Source organism: Erpetoichthys calabaricus, chromosome 8 (genome assembly GCF_900747795.2).
Source record: "Erpetoichthys calabaricus chromosome 8, fErpCal1.3, whole genome shotgun sequence".
NCBI lineage: Eukaryota > Metazoa > Chordata > Cladistia > Polypteriformes > Polypteridae > Erpetoichthys > Erpetoichthys calabaricus.
In genome coordinates this window covers 73,834,038-73,850,516 of record NC_041401.2, presented here as the reverse complement: position 1 = coordinate 73,850,516, position 16,479 = coordinate 73,834,038, and the positions used below count along the sequence as shown (strand labels likewise).

At 38.2% G+C, this 16,479-nt stretch overlaps 1 protein-coding gene across 3 annotated transcripts in view; it reads right to left on the bottom strand.

Annotated features, from left to right (window-relative positions):
- The window catches only part of LOC114656546 (dynein axonemal heavy chain 9-like), a 247,958-nt gene that overhangs the window by 227,291 nt on the left and 4,188 nt on the right, over nt 1–16,479 (bottom strand). For all 3 annotated transcript variants that reach the window (XM_051930715.1, XM_051930717.1, XM_051930716.1), the window contains exons 3-9: nt 15,600–15,760; nt 14,771–14,897; nt 11,428–11,636; nt 11,024–11,093; nt 4,071–4,210; nt 880–1,051; nt 35–268 (exon numbers count right to left, since the gene is read on the bottom strand). In XM_051930715.1, coding sequence (XP_051786675.1) covers nt 35–268; nt 880–1,051; nt 4,071–4,210; nt 11,024–11,093; nt 11,428–11,636; nt 14,771–14,897; nt 15,600–15,760 — 1,113 coding nt within the window. The remainder of the gene's footprint in view (nt 1–34; nt 269–879; nt 1,052–4,070; nt 4,211–11,023; nt 11,094–11,427; nt 11,637–14,770; nt 14,898–15,599; nt 15,761–16,479) is intronic.

Here is a 16,479-nt window from a genome sequence, read left to right as displayed (position 1 = left end):
TACTGGAAAGTGAAAAAGTGCTTTTAGGACGCACCCTGTAAAACGAGATGGTCATCCGTGGATTGGTCTTGTTGTACTCTCTCAGGGCCTCCTGCAGCTGCGCCCTCAGTTGACCTTCCTCAGAACTAGGCTGGTATCCATCAGGAGGAGCTTTTCCATCAGGCAGTTTGTGTTGGTGCCACTGCATGGGGGCTGCTATCATGAGTCCCCCTTCGCATTCAATGACATTGCTGAACAATAACTGATCGGAGCTGGTAATGACTGAGATCTAGTAGGGAAAATGATAAAAAAAAAAAAAATCATAAAAGTAATGACTGTACACATTTGTGTGTCTCAAAGTGCTTTTCAAAACATGCCATCCATTAGCCGCTTGCTATAGAGCAAATCAGGTCACACACCCTAATTCAGCAGAAGAGGAGCATCGCCATGGCAACTTCTAATGGCAATACAACTGAGAATAGTTTCTGCTGTCTACTTGTCAGAATCTGAGAGGCCAAAAGAATTCCGACAAGGCATAAAATTTTTATACTCATTAAGGGACTGTCACCTTGCTCAAGATTGCTTCCTACCTTGTGACAGATGCTGCTGAAATAGGATTCTGTACCCACACACTTCAAATGACTGATGAGATTGTAGATGATTGATGGATAAGTGCAGGTAAATATTCAGTAAAGTTAATGAATTATGAATAACAGAATTGCACATAATGACCTCTCACCTCTATGCAGGGTGTGAACATTCGGAGTGATACACTGCTAACTGACACTTGGTGCCCAGTAACTACAAACAATTGTCCGATCTCTGGTGAGCTTTACAAATCTGGAACTGTATACAAGCATAACATAAACATGAGAAGTAGGGTTCCACCCTTATACTAACCTGCTCCTCATCCTGGAAGACTTTCTTCACTGCTGCCGTGTACTCTTGCTTGTACCTGCTATAGTCCACTTGGTTGACCATACGATGGCCGTAAACCCACTCACACTCATGTTTCCATAAGCACAGGAGTTGTTCAGAGGAGGTCTCAGGACCCAGAGACAAGCAAAGGTATCTGTGGTGTGGGAGAGAATTTTTTATTTGGGAAACTCCTGCAGGAATCCAACAGAACCATGACAGACATGTTGTTGAGGTGGCATCAGCCAGTAAAGATTAAAAAATTCAGAATAACCACAACACACAAATGCTGTCAAATTTTTCTTGTCTTTTTTTACACACAGATGCAGGATATTCTTTTATCCTAGACCTCTGCATCTTCAGAGTTAGACATACACTTGTTCTACTACTTCATGCTGCCCTTTGTATCCACATCCCACACTGTTCTGTCATACTTTCTTGATAGAAATTCAGCTATAAATTTGGTTCATTGCAGCCATATTCTGGACAGAGATTTGTTTCATGCAGAGAGATTATCACACTTAACAATTCTCCAGGGAAAAAAAATGAAATCTTAGCACACAGATGCCAGCAGAGAAATTGCCTAATGCAGCATTTTTGCCTTAACTGGCATGTCAGGATCACTATACAATCACCAAGCATTCAAAATATGCACAGTGCACACTCAAAGAGATCAGTCAGATTCACAGCAGGCTAGAGTATTGATTTCTGAAGTGAAGAGAGTAAAGTCACCATGCATGCAACAGTGAGGTATGGGAGGCCACAGGTAAATCATTTGGATACAATTAGGCACAAGACTACATGGGTCCCTTCAACGATATCCACCACGAGCTCTGGGCTCACTCAAAATTAATTGCTGACAGTACAGATGCAACCACTTGGAAGGTGCACTGTGTTATGTTTCAGCCAGGGATTCCCCCCCGGCTGGGGTTCAAATATTTCTTTGATGTCTGCTTTGTTCATTTTTCATGTTAACATTGTTGTTCATTTAGTTTTTTTATGTCTTTTTCTATGTGCCGTGTGTTTTGTGGGTGGTTCCCCAAGAGGTGGGGCCACCCCTCACCTGGCCTCAAACCCACTGTCCCTTGTGGTACATTGTATGCGCTCTTCATGTTGGTGAGTTCTCTAGTGTTTAGTTCTTTGCTTTTGGATTTATTGCTGGATTTCAACCTTTTGTTCTGTCTTTTTGACTCTTCTTTTGATTTTTGTATTTGTACAACAGGATCGCCTATTTTAGGTAACTCCTGCTTAGACTTTTGTGCTCTTCAGAGCATAACCTTTACAGACCATTTTTGTTGATAATAAATCTTTTTATTTATAAACATTCTGCATTTGCCCTTTTCGTTACTAGCTGGAGTTTGATGATTTTTCCCCCTCGAGTGCACTTTTTTGAGACTCTGCTTAGGAACCCCAACTTCATGACACACTGGTCCTATGTCATCTTATTCATGGATTTTACTAGTAATCCTAGCAGTGCAAGAGAATTACTGTTTCTTTTTTGAGTATGAGAAAGAAGATTAAAGTCATAAACTTCATCCAGTTTCAACATGAATGGTCTGTCAATATACCAGTAGCTAATAATATGGGGTGACGTACACACAGAGGAGTAAAAAAAAAACTTTGTTCTATCGTTGGTTAATTTGTTGTTACATTAAGTTTAATTGCTTTATCAGTTGTTAATCGATGATTGTAAATTTATTAGTTTTTACATCTTTTCACTTGTGACATTCAACTTTTGTTACCTGTCCTATTACACTTGCTGAACAAACAGGCCTTAGCCTAATGTTACTCGATTACGTTTACCTCTTCTGTAAGTCACTTTGGATAAAAGCGTCTGCTATGCAAATAAATGTAAATGTAAAAATATCTGTCACAAAGCTTTTGACTAAAACTTTAAAGTAATGTCTTTTTGACTAAACAAGTAAATCACAACCTACACTGGATCCTGAGTTCTATTCTCCTAAAATTGACTCTCTGCTACTGAACTGATGTTTACTTCCCTGTGCTGTGCTGTCAGCTCTTAGGTGCATTCACTTCATCATCTTTCATTTTAATTTGATGCCAAGTCACCTGCAGTCTATACCTTATATTTCAAAATGTACCTATAACTGACCTTGTTTTTAAACTGTAGTGGAACTTATGTTGCTTTCTACTGTATTTTTCTTTACATTGACTTGAGCCTTGGAATGGTGCAGACTGTGAAAGGAAATATATAAAATAAACATTAACTGATCTTTCTGCATCTACTTTCCAAATGCCAGAGAGCTCTGCCATTAGGTTCTTACTGAGGGCCCCAATAAAAGAGAACCTTCTAAATCACAAGACTCTCAGACAGTAGCTAAACAAACAACCTTGATGGACTGAATGGTCTCCTCTAGTTTGTCAAATTTATTATTTTTCTTATTTCAGTTCAATCACCAACTCTGCCTCACTTTGTAATTCTGAGCGAAACACTTCACCTGCTTGTAGCATGTGAAAAGAATTTATATTTTGTAAACAGTTAACTAGCACATTGAATATAGGAAAGGCTCTCTGGGAAAATGGGAATGCAAATGTATCAAAGTGGGTGGTTTTTGTGGTCCAGCTAAGGGGAAAAATGCTAGTCCAAAATTACTGATGGGTGTGTCATTTTAATAACAGCACTTGCTGTCCAAGGAAGAATTACTAATTACTAAGATGGCTACAGACCTTTTAGGGAATACCAACCTCAGGTCCCCTAGGGAATGGGTTGATTGTTGGGGCACATAAAGCCACCACTAACAAAGGCTTACGAGGCCCAGTCTAGAGAAGGAGAATTAGATGGCACATAGTGTAACAAATAATACAAGCAATTTGTCCATATGCTATATGGATATTTTGATTATTTTTAAGTTTTATTTAAAAACAAATAGGCAGTTGCCATTACTGTCAGATACTGAGATGCTGACACAGCTCTAGGAGGGAGGGCAAGATAAAGGTTTTGATGGGAAACACTGACAAAAAAAAATTCAGCACTTGTAAGTAGAGAGACCTGGAGAGGCTTTAAGGTTTTGCTAGAATCACAAGCGATTTTGCTTTTCTCAGATGTGTGTTAGCTGATGGTTTCACTTTTTTTTATTTTGGTGACTCTATCATCATGGTTAATATAGGTGGTACAGTGGATGCATCAGATATGAACCCACTCCAAGAACACTTACCTGAAGACTTTCACTAAATCCCTGAGTGTGAAAATGTAATGACACCTTTCTGAAGTTTCCAAAAACATTGTCCTTAGACGTTCTTGTGTTTCGATTGTTGCCAGTGTGATGGCTGAAAGTAGGCTTGGCAGACTGCTGTCCTAGAATAAAACAGATAAAATCTTCTTTCAGAATCTGGAAATCTTACTTGTGACCCTGCACTCACCCTCTGGAGTCAAAAAACTCACTGGTGAAGCTGCTTAGTTTCAGCTCATGTTCAAATATGCAAGTGATTTACATGTCATGAAGATTCAGCTCGGACTCAAACAGGCACTGAGACAAACGTCCCAAAAACACACACTTATTTTCTTTTATCGCACAGCACAATGCACCAATCAGCCACAATTATTCAGTCCTTTACTTTCCTTTCTCTTTTGTTTCTTCTGCCGACTCCTCTCCTCTCTCGCAAGCTCTATCCTCTACCACCAGACTCCGGCTCCTTGAATGGAGTGAGGCGGCCCCTTTTATGTTGCACCCAGACGTGCTCCAGGAGCACCCTGATGAACTTCCTGCAGCACTTCCTAATGTGGCGGAAGTGCTGCATGGGCACCCAGAAGCACTCCAGGTACATTCAGTTCCTCTTTCGGCAGCACTTCCTAGCGTGGCGGAAGTGTTGCTGTCCATGGCTCCAGAATGATCTGGACACCCCCTGGTGGTGGCCACGAGCCCCAACAGAGTTGAGCTTCCAAGATCCAATCCTGTGGCCCCGATGCAATCCAGGGGGCTTCCCTCTTGCATCCCGGGGAGGATAACGCCTGTCTCCCGGTCCTTCTGTTCTCCAGGCGTCTGGGCTGAACAAGGGTCCCAACCGTCAGCCGCAATGTTAACTTTAGTTAACTTTAGTATCTAATATACTGTTCAGTGGTGTTAATATTTTGCAAAAAACAAAAAAACTTAATGTTCCCACATTGAGACCTGCATATTTTGATGATATCTTACTTTGCTGATAATTACTGCCCCAAAACAGCAGTATAAAGTGCAAATATCACAATGAAATTCACAGTGGACACATACATTTCCAAAAACGATAATTTAGCTCCGCTTAATGAGTACCATATGTATAATATTTTAGAAAATGAGCACATTCTCACTTTTTGAAAACAATATTTATAACAATAAAATCTGAATAAGAAGGATGACAGCCAGCTCCAGTGCGATTTTGTATTTAAACTTAATGAATATACAATAAAAATAGAAAACCAAAACTTGTTAGTTTGCCCAAGGCTGTGTAGTTTAAGACTGCATAAAATACTAATGTTAATAAATTTAATAGACAAAGAGAAAGATAGAAAGTCACAGGGCAACACATTAAAAGGCACTGTGGTGCACCAAATATCACTAATAAAAATTTATTAATAATAATAAAACAATATCCACATTTCCATCAGTGAATGTGTCAATGGTAGCCAGGCCTTCTTATTTATTTCTAAAATACTGCAGAAAATATTTACATTTGGTCAGGGTATTTTACTAGGCAATATTTGTTACAATGATCAGGGAGAAAATGCATAAGAAAAAAACACAAGAAAAATCGGATAGCATTCATAGAGTTACTCTTTGCTCATTTGTACAAGCCACAAGTTGACATCGCCATTATGGCTGCAATTTTATTGCGCTACCCATAAAGGAGTCCATGTGGCACTCTGGGTTTGAATCCCATGCCTGGTTACTGCCTGTCTGGAGCTTGTAATTCCACTCAGTGTTTATGTGGGTTTTCCCACAAGTATCATAGCTGTCTTCCAACATTCCCCAAAATTCTCAGGTGATATTGATTAGCAATTCCAGACTGGCACTGTGTGAGTGTGGCTATGTGCATCAGTCGTCCTGCCCTCTAGCTCCATGTTGCCAGATAGTCTCTGGCCTCCCATTAGTCTGAATTGGATTAAGTGGGTTGGAGACTGTTAGGCTACAGGAGCCTGGCTGGAGCAGTGGTTAACATGGTTTTCTTTTACCTCCAGGAGCTTTGTTGTGAATTAATTTCCTTTTTGATGTATGTGTCTTCTCCATCACAGATTTTCATTGGTACCCAGGACCCCTTGATATACTAAAGACATGCATGTTGGGTTAAATGGTGACTGAGCAGGAAATTGTTGGTGGATCATATGAATGTGGCCTGTATAAGCATCTCTAGGATTGGTGCCGATTTTGCTTTTGGCCTCCTACAAAGTCTGAACTGGAATAAATGAGTTTGCAAATGGCTGGAGAGACAAATAAAATGTGCTAACAGCTACTGCATTCTTCTGAAGTATACTTCAGACGTGCATAAACAGTAGTTCATTTAATCAGTTTATGATTACTGCAAATGGAAGATGCTGTTTTTTCACTAGCATCTATAACATAATGGTTTTTAGACTCATTACAAATGGACACAAAATGTTTAAACAAGTTCCCCTGACATGCTATTCCCTCACTTGACAATGTAGCCATATTCTACCATTCTCCTTGCTTCATTTTTAGAAACAAGTTAGAAATAAACTGTAGAGGCCTCTTTAGCATGCTACAGATTTGCATTCTGTGTTTCACATCAGCAAGCACAGCTGTGGCAATATCCCATAAATCCTTCAGTTATCCACCCTTCTGGAATCAAAACTCAATTGTATCAAATGCTGGAGCGCAGCTCGTATTACTAGAGCTTTTATGTGCATCAGGGAACTAAGCAGACTTCCCTGCCTTGCCTTCCCTTGTTTCTGATCCCAGAGGTAAAGTGACTCAATACATGTCTCCAAAGGTGATCAATTTGCTACCTTTACATTTCTGGGCACAGTTTTACAAAGCAATGAAAGGAAATCAAAAGCAGCAAAGTTTCAGTAAATTTCAGTGCACATTCATGAACCAGTTGGTCAACAGCTCTCTAAATGTGAGCGACAGAAACTCAAGTATCTCATCTAACTCTAAAAATACTTGAGTGACTGCAAACCTCTACAAGATACCAGGAAATCAGCTTTTGAATTTCATAAACAAGTATACCCTAACATACGGTATTGAATAACATGTCGAAGAGTGTTCAGTTGTGGCCGCAGAACTTCGGTAAATTTAAACTAAATGTAAAGAAAAGATATACAGTATGTAATGCTCAGCTTAAAAGAGAAACCACCTCTGTTCTGAGTTAACAGGTCACTTTATAGTCTGCCTTAATACTGTTCTCATTCTCTACTTTTTACTTTTCTTCTGTCTAGATTAGAAGGACATTATTTTATTATTTACATTTCCTTTGCATTAAGTTCATTATATCTACCAAATATGCTCATAAGCTTCGATGTGAAAGTTGTTAGACTATACGGACAGCAGTACAACAATACTACACAACAGGAAAAAAACTGCTCCATAGTACAATACAAGCATTCAAATTTCTTGACCACATAATTCCAAAAGTGGCTGAGGAAATAACTTCTAAAACAATCATAGCTGAACATCATTTGTAATAGCAAATATACCAACATAGGATAACTCACCAAACTGTAATATGACTTTGACACAATAACAATAGTGTGACCATAATATTCATTAATTATTAACAATCTGTCCAACATCAGAAAAGGATTAACCACACAGATAATCTGCCAGCTATTATATTTAGTGTATGGTCCCATATCAGTTTGTTAGCTGTTGTGATGTGAGATTTTACATATAACTTGATGAATATTTTGTGTGTCTTTATTTGTAATTTAGGCATAGCAATGTAATTTAGTGTTTACCCCCCCCCCCCCCCCCTTAGGAATGGGTCTGTTTGAATTTTACTACAGGATTTGGGGGATGTGTCTTAAACCAGTTTGGCGAGTGTTTCTTTGCTAAAGTAATTTCTACCCCTGCAAATAGGCTAAAGTGTACTTTAACATATGGTTTGGGGGCAGGTGTTAAGATGTTCTATTCCTCCATTGGTCTGAGGTATGGCTGTTTGGAATTGGCTTGTCTCAGAGGCCTTTAAGTATCATGATGTCCTATTGGCTCTAGGGGTTGGACAGAACATCTATAAATGTATGTGTTTAACCTCACAATCTCTCTCTTTCTAACCAACATCTGAAAGAAGCATCTCTTGCTAACCTGTGATGATGAAGACAACACAATGAAGAGCACAGCTCAGCAGCCATATTGAACAGACATGTGGCAGAAAGCTGAGCACCAATGATGCCTTAACTAGAGACATTTAAGTAACTACAAGTCTGTGTGCCGCCTGAACTACATATCACCATTTAATCAGGTTGTATGGTTGCCAATATTTAAATATACTTTGCATTTTGTTATTATTTATGAATATTATCAATAATACATTATTTTATGTGTAACTTAACGTCTGCTTGTCTTTTTACTACATTTAATTGCCTGAGGTTATAGATATAGAAGGGAAGGTGGGGATAAGTTATATACAATAATACCTTATAAACAGTGGTAAGTCTGTGAGATTAGACATTCTAAGGCTACATATTAATAATACAATAGGGGAAAGTAGAGCAATATATATTACTCTACCAAGACAAAACATTAGCCATAGTATGGTTCAAAAGGGCATATAAAAATAAGACTACATTTTCAATTGTTCACAATGTACATCTCTGCAAATGGCTAGCCAGTAATTAAGTGTTGTGTACCAATTAAGTCATTGTTTTGTATGAAAAGGTTACTACTATACTTGAATGTGTTAAAAGCAGTGACCAGGTTCGTCTTTAAGCTAACAGACACGTTCTGTCCAAAATTGGCAACATAAGAATTCTTTCTTGAGAATTCATAGGTCACGGCTTCAGAAATACCAATAATCTTAGCACAGTGAATACAGAAAATTCTACAAAAAATACCCTGAAGTTTATCCACAAACAACACAATGTATTTGAATTAATTAATGATGGACTACATTTTCATGCATCAGATCTTCATCTATAGGACTAGCAGCCTTCCACCTATAATATTAATCAACCACAGAAATGATTATCCATATTTAGATCTCGATCCATATTACTTTTCACCTGGGGACTCTGAAATTTATGCCACCTCTCTTTGTATAAAATTAGTAAGCTTCACAATTGATTTGTGTCCTTAATATCAGTGAGCAATGGCAATGACACTAAAATGTTAAAAATAGCCATGATATTCAACAAATCAAACCTTGTACATAATACCAATTAACAATAGCAATGCAAAGTAAATTCTTATAACAGCACTCAAATATTACAACTCAAAGTGAACTCTCTGTCTACAGGCATTGCCAACTGTGACAGTCTTTCCATATTAACACTCAATAAAAGAAATAAAAAGACAAACTCAACTCTGTCAATAATACGTGTCAACTATGATTCTGTCAAACCACAAAACTGTATCTTCATCATCCATGTTTTAACTCAACAATGCAAAATCAGCTCTCTGTCCATAAGAGTTCTGAATTATACCCATGATAGGCCACACTCAGACAACAGTTGCAAGTCAGTTCTTCAAGGTAAGATTGCCACAGTCTTTGTTACTAAACCCCCATTGTTTACCTGTCTACTCAATGGTATTTCTCCAGATAAAACAGGAGATATTAATACAGTTAACAGATAACTAATACTACTTTTCCACCTAGATGTTCAGAAGATCAAGAGCTTAGTTCCTTTGATGGCCATCCATTAATATGTTAATAGTGAATATCATGACATATTTATAAAAAAGGCAATAAAAGCGGCAAAAAAATTAAACTTTTTGACAATAAAAGTCAAGTGAATTTCTTACACATCCAAGCCAAGGGGCAGCACGGTGGTGCAGTGGGTAGTGCTGCTGCCTCGCAGTTAGGAGACCCAGGTTTGCTTCCCAGGTTCTCCCTGCGTGGCGTGTGCATGTTCTCCCTGTGTCTGCATGGGTTTCCTCTGGGTACTCCAGTTTCCTCCCACAGTCCAAAGACATGCAGGTTAGGTGTATTGGCGATTCTAAATTATCCCTAGTGTGTGCGTGCGTGCGTGTGTGTGTGCGTGCGTGCGTGTGTGTGTGTGTGTGTGTGTGTGTGTGTGTGTGTGTGTGTGTGTACATGCGTGTGTGTGTGTGTGTGTGCCCTGTGGTGGGCTGGCGCCCTGCCCAGGGTTTGTTTCCTGCCTTGTGCCCTGTGTTGGCTGGGATTGGCTCTGGCAGACCCCCGTGACCCTGTAGTTTGGATATAGTGGGTTGGATAATGGATGGATGGATGGATCCAAGCCAAGTGGTTCGGCATGTGGTGGGTGCAGCAACATGCTATCGGCACATGCTCCCAACCAAGTATTTGACTGATATGAAGAATCTTTAATTATTTCTGCAGTAGCCAGTGCCATGAATTTATATTTGTACTTAAATCAGGGATAAGATTTTGTGTTTAAATTAAAAACATAAAAATGTAAATATCATGGTTTATAATAAGGGTATGACAAAACATACCTGACAGCTAAATTAAATTAAATCCTCTAAACAAACTCTCAATTTTCTTGCCAAACTATGTACCCATCCTGACATACTGTCACAAGATTTGGACCACTGGTGAAAAAACTAAAATTACTTTACTGCACAAAGCATCTTAACTACCTCTCCATGACAAAGTGAGGAACTCAACCTTTTGGAAGAAACACAAAGCAGGGTTTCTTTTTAACCAGAGCACTAACAATTTAGTTCTTATGTTGGCATCTAATGATGGTATCATCCACCCTTGTCCAGATATACATGGGATATAACCAAGCAGGTTGAAATCCAGGGACAGATCCAGAACACATTTGGAGGGTCTATACTTTGCCTAAATATTGCCAGGGCATTCCCAGGATTACACAGAGAATTGCTCAATATAAGGAAGTTCATTCTGTTACCACTACGAGCCTATTCCGAAAAGATGCACTGAAAAGAAGTCAGTGAGTGAGTTGATGTGTAAAACTACCTGAAATATCTGGTTTAAGTTCATGTAATACCTATAAGTAGTGCTTTTTCGTCTTTACCTTAAGAGTAGAAGAAGACAGGAAGTGTCCATTCAAGAGTGAGGTGAAGATTGAGTGCTGGTTGTCCAAACTGCAATAAAGAAATATATTATTATTTATTAAGTTATGAGGAACAAGAATTATTTGTACCACATCTAAAAAGAACCATTATAAAATCTAGTTATTCATATGGGATTACATTTGACATATTGATTTTGAGGTGAGCTTTATAAAGTTTGATTTAAGGTCACCCCTTCAGAGGATGAAAGAAATTAAAAGTTGAGGATTCATCTGATAGAAATCCATAACTTCTCAGGCTGTTCTCCAAAGTTTAAGCGTACTTTTTTCTTCTTCAAGATGAAAAGCTGCACATTTGCATAACAGGTTTTCATAACTGCAAACATGGGGGATTAATTCATTATTACCTGGGATAAGGGCAGTGAAAGAGGCTAAAATGCCTCAAAAGACGACGTGTAAGCCCTGGAACTGCAGTTGTGCAATCAGCATTTGTACTAGCCAAGAAGCTCACATTTCGAATCGACTTCCATTCTAAGGATGTCAGATCAAAACCACCCCTACAGTCGAGCAGCTGCCTCATCATCTCGCAGGATGGCTGGCTACCATGGACATCAACCTAAAACACAAACATATATGAACAAGTGGATCATTTGCTATGTCATTCGAAAAATGGCTACTCCAGCCTAGTCTGTGGCATCATATTCACATGTGCCCTATTCAGCAAGGGGGAAAAAGGAGGAATGACAGATCATGAAAAAAAGGCATAAAGAGCTTAATAATGAGTAGTCTACACAATGAAGGATAAGTTCAGCATTTTTTAATTCAAAGGTATTTTTTCACAATTGTCACATACATTTATTTGCCCTGTAGTAGTAGGGTGATGTAGTGTGTTAGCCATTATGGATGCAATGAGAAGTGAAGCAAAATGACACCCTTTATTGGCTTACTGGAGCAGATTACAATATGTAAGCTTACAAGGCAGCAAGTTGAAATACAGAAACTAGAGTTCCCTGTGTTTATATGAACACTAGGAAAGAAATAGCATTCAAAAACCTTCAAGTGGGTCATCTTTATTGTTTCGTTAGCCAATAAAAGGTGTCATTTTGCTTCACTTCTCATTGCATTTACTTGCCCTGAAAATCTATGTCCTTAAGTGAAGCCTTATCTAAAACTGAAAAAATGCATCTCCTGTAAGAGTTTACAATGACATGCAGGTGGCATCACAGTCAACGTGAAGCAAAACCTTCTAAATGGCTACAGTATATAGATACCTTATCTGTATGTGGACATTTTAGGAGACTGTACTCTTATTATCACTTGTTCATTAAAAATGAAACATTGTAGAAGAATAAGGAACAAAATCCTTGTTGACTAATCCAAAGGCATAGCAGAAAAATGAGCCATGCATAGAAACTGAGAGGGTGCTTTCAGGACAACGTCAAATCTAGGATACAATCACAGTTAACTTCTACGAAAGTAGTTGAATTCATTAAACACTATTAAGGGTTAAACAATTAGACAAGAGATTTCATTACATTTTAAAAAAAAAGAATGCACACAAACCATGGTGTCTTCATATAAGCTCTCTCTCACTGACCTTTATGTGTTTTTTATGTTTCTAATTAGCATTTCCCTATGGATGCGTTATATTTGAATTCTCCACCTAATAAACGGGAGACTCTGCACATTTTTCTTTTTCTATTGATATTAAAGTAATGAAAAAGAAACCTTTATTGCTATTGGGTCTACTGGCATCTTTTCAAATTAGAAAATGAATCAAGCAATACAGAGCTAATTAAAACAACTAAGGGGATGTATTTAACCTTTAACTTTATTAAATGGAAATGTTAGCATATATCCCAGCTTGCTGATGAAATCCAAAAAAGAAACACTTCAATAAAGAGGTTGGGCGAGTGTGGAGAATGCTAAGGGGGTCATAACAATCAAATAATTCCTCCAATGCCTCTTATAATTTGCCTTTTAAAGACTAAATAGATGACTTGACATTTTGCCAATTTCTAACTACTAAATTAAACAAGCTGTTATAAATAGATATCTTTGTTCTTTTCTTTTATTTCAAGCTCTTTCCCATTTTGCTTCCCTTTTTTTTTACATTTCTTGCATATACTGTAAAATAGACAATACACCATCTCCGAGCATGCCCTTCAGTTCACACCACTGCTTGTGATGCTCTGGTAAAATTCAATACAGGTATTTCTTGAGTGTTTATTACTTGGTTACAAGTCTGAAAAGTCTGGAGCTTGTCACCAGTTTGCCATATTCAGCACAACAGAATATATTTTTGGATCATTATACAGTATCTAAAGGTCACACCTTGTTGGATCCTCAAATGAGAGAAAGCTGCAGTAACTTCTTACAGCTCATAAAACTGAGTTCAGTTCTAGGTTGGAGCCTATTTCCATGTCTCACTCCAAAACCACCATAATAACTTCAAGGTGAATCTTCAACTACTAATAAAGTGTCACTTGTGAATCTCTGTCCATGGTCTGTAATGCACTCACGTTCAATTCAGAATGGGGATGTCCATCCATCCATTATCCAACCCACTGAATCCGAACACAGGGTCACGGGGGTCTGCTGGAGCCAATCCCAGCCAACACAGGGCACAAGTCAGGAACCAATCCTGGGCAGGGTGCCAACCCACCACAGAGAATGGGGATGTGAGCTTCTTATATTCAATAGCTGCCCCGGGTGGGGTTGTAATCTTATCATCCATTGCTTCTTCTTTTTTTTTTTCTTTCTGTACCTATTCTTCTTTGTTTTTTTAGTTGTTTCTAAGTAATTGGTGGCATATTTTATGTTATTACATGCTTGATTGAGTAGCATGCAATTGTAATGTTCTGTTTTTTGAAAATAACATATGTAAAAAATAAGTAGATTTATTACAAAACTCACATCACAGCATTAGAGAATCTAGAGAAGAATGGTTAGAATGATTCCAGGACTGTGGGGTTTGATCAAGCAGGAAAGGTTGAGTCTTTTCATTTAAAGCAAATGGACATTAAGATGTGACTTGAAGGAAGTGTGCAAAATTATGAAACAAATTAGTATGGCATTAGTATGGAAAGGCAGTAGCTTGTACTTCTGCCTCACGGATCCACAGTTCTAGGTTCTGATCCCCTGACCTGATTACTACCTGTGTGAAGACTGTACCTTCTTCTTGTGTCTATGTTTTCCTCTGGGTAATCCAATTGTCCTCCCACATCCCAAAAATGCAGGTTAGCTTAACTGACTCTAACTCTAAATTAGGCCTGTGATCATACATGGGTTCAGCCCCTGCAAGCCAGATATGACTGAAGAATGTTATGTTTTAATATTAATACGATGGATGCCACCTATTATTTTAAATTTTTGAATAGAGTTCTAGGGCACAAATGGAAGCTGGTTAAAAGTACATATCAAGCAAATGGAAGAAATGATTTCTTCATACAGAGAACCATATATACAGTACATAGAATAAGTTATCAAGCAGTGCAGCAGAAAGAAGTTTAGGAAGAGGTCAATCTTGACTCCATGATATCTTCACACAGGTAAATGGGGATTTCTGACAGAATGTTTTGCTGAATTAACTGTTCAAGCAAGCTTCTTTCTTGTGTTCTTACTATTGTATATTTTATATCATACAATTGTTAGGCCTTATCTACAGTACATTAACTTTTCTTTTCCAGGGCCCAGAAACTATTAATGATGAATGGAGCAGTTCTGGCATGAAATGTTTAAGTAACTTACCTCGGCCAAATGAAGGTCATCTACTAAACAGAGCAGCCGCTTATTTTTTGCTGGAGAATAGACTGTCCCATGATGCCATTCTAGTTTGTTTAGCAGGCTCTCCCAGAGCATTTTAGGATTGGTTATCCTGCACAGAAATTTTCTAATATTAGATGAATGATGCTAGACGGCACCAACAACATGACAAGTATCTGCTTTGTAGCAACACTTCAGCAAGGAGGACAGATTCCCATTTCTGACCTTTTCAGCCATTCCAATTACAAAGACTGACAACATGTCAAATAATCCAAAGGCCTCACATTCTGTGAAAAACTGTCAAAGTTTCACTGTATCACCAAGCTACTTAAAAATTTCAACAAGCCTTACCAGAGTTGAAAACAGCAAATCTCTTATACATTTTAAAATGCCAGTTATTTCTGCTATATGTGTTTAAAACACCCAATTACTAAATGGATCCAATTACAGTGTTGCAGGGAACCATAGCCAGCCCTGGCGGTGTGATGCACAAAACAGAACCCAGCTCTAAACAGAATGCCAAATCATCACAGGGCATACATGTGAACACATCTACCATCACTAATGCCTGGTCAGTTTAGTGTGACTAATCATCTTAATAAAGGCCTTCAAGACTTAGTAGGAAACCAAATTACTTAGATAAATAGGCACACAGACACAGGGAGCCTAGACAGCCTAGACAGTAACCAGGGCTTGAAGATTAAACCACCCAAATTTAGAATGTGGAAAATGTAATCAAAACTGATGACAATATAAAGATAAAGACACTAAACATTTGGGTAAATATTTTATAGTTCCACTGAAGAGAGGTCACCTGCTCATGGGGATCTGTAGCTGCTGCACATCAGTCATGTCTGCTGAGGTTAGAGCCTGGAGTTGTTCTCGGAGGATGGCAGTTTTTCCACAACCTGCTTCTCCAATCAACATTACATGATGGCCAGCAGTTGAAAGAAGACTTGTTACATAGAGAAGTTGCTGCAGAAAATATTAAAATAATTAAACTGTTAATGTACCCATTTGACACAAGTCTCTTCCCATAGTAAATGTGGAACTCATGTTTAAGTCTTTAAAACAGAATCAAACCATTTGCTTATAAAGATGGTCAAAGATGACCACCCACTATGTCATATCAGGCTGTCTGTACAGAATATACAGTCCATCCACCAGCTTTAAAAGTGGACTTGAACCATCTGTTGGTATTTCCAGGTTTACCCCATGTTGTACTGAGGACTTCATTAGCTGCAGAGAGCTAGAACGGATTATAAGAGCTTTTTGCTGCTGCAGGAATTAATGGACATAACTTTTGGAGACTGTTCACATGACCTAAAAGAAAGATATCCTCTCAGGGAGATGGTAAGTCTATTAAACTCTCCATATAATTCCATGAGGTAACTAAATGGTGATGAAGGGAAATCCTACTAAAACAGTAGAGGGTTCACTTGGTTAAATACAGATTCTGAAATTGGGGTCCAATCATAAAAAGATAAAGAAAGAATTTATACAGAATTACAGCAGCAGTGTAAGTGATGGACAGAAATTTAGGGGTAGTTTGAGGCTAAATGGAAACTGAGATAAAACACAAACATTGCTTTATTTCATTTCAGTACATATCTTAGAATGACCTCAGATTCTATCAACATTCACCTTGTTGACACTTTGATATATCATTAGATGACAGTATTCATAAAACTAAA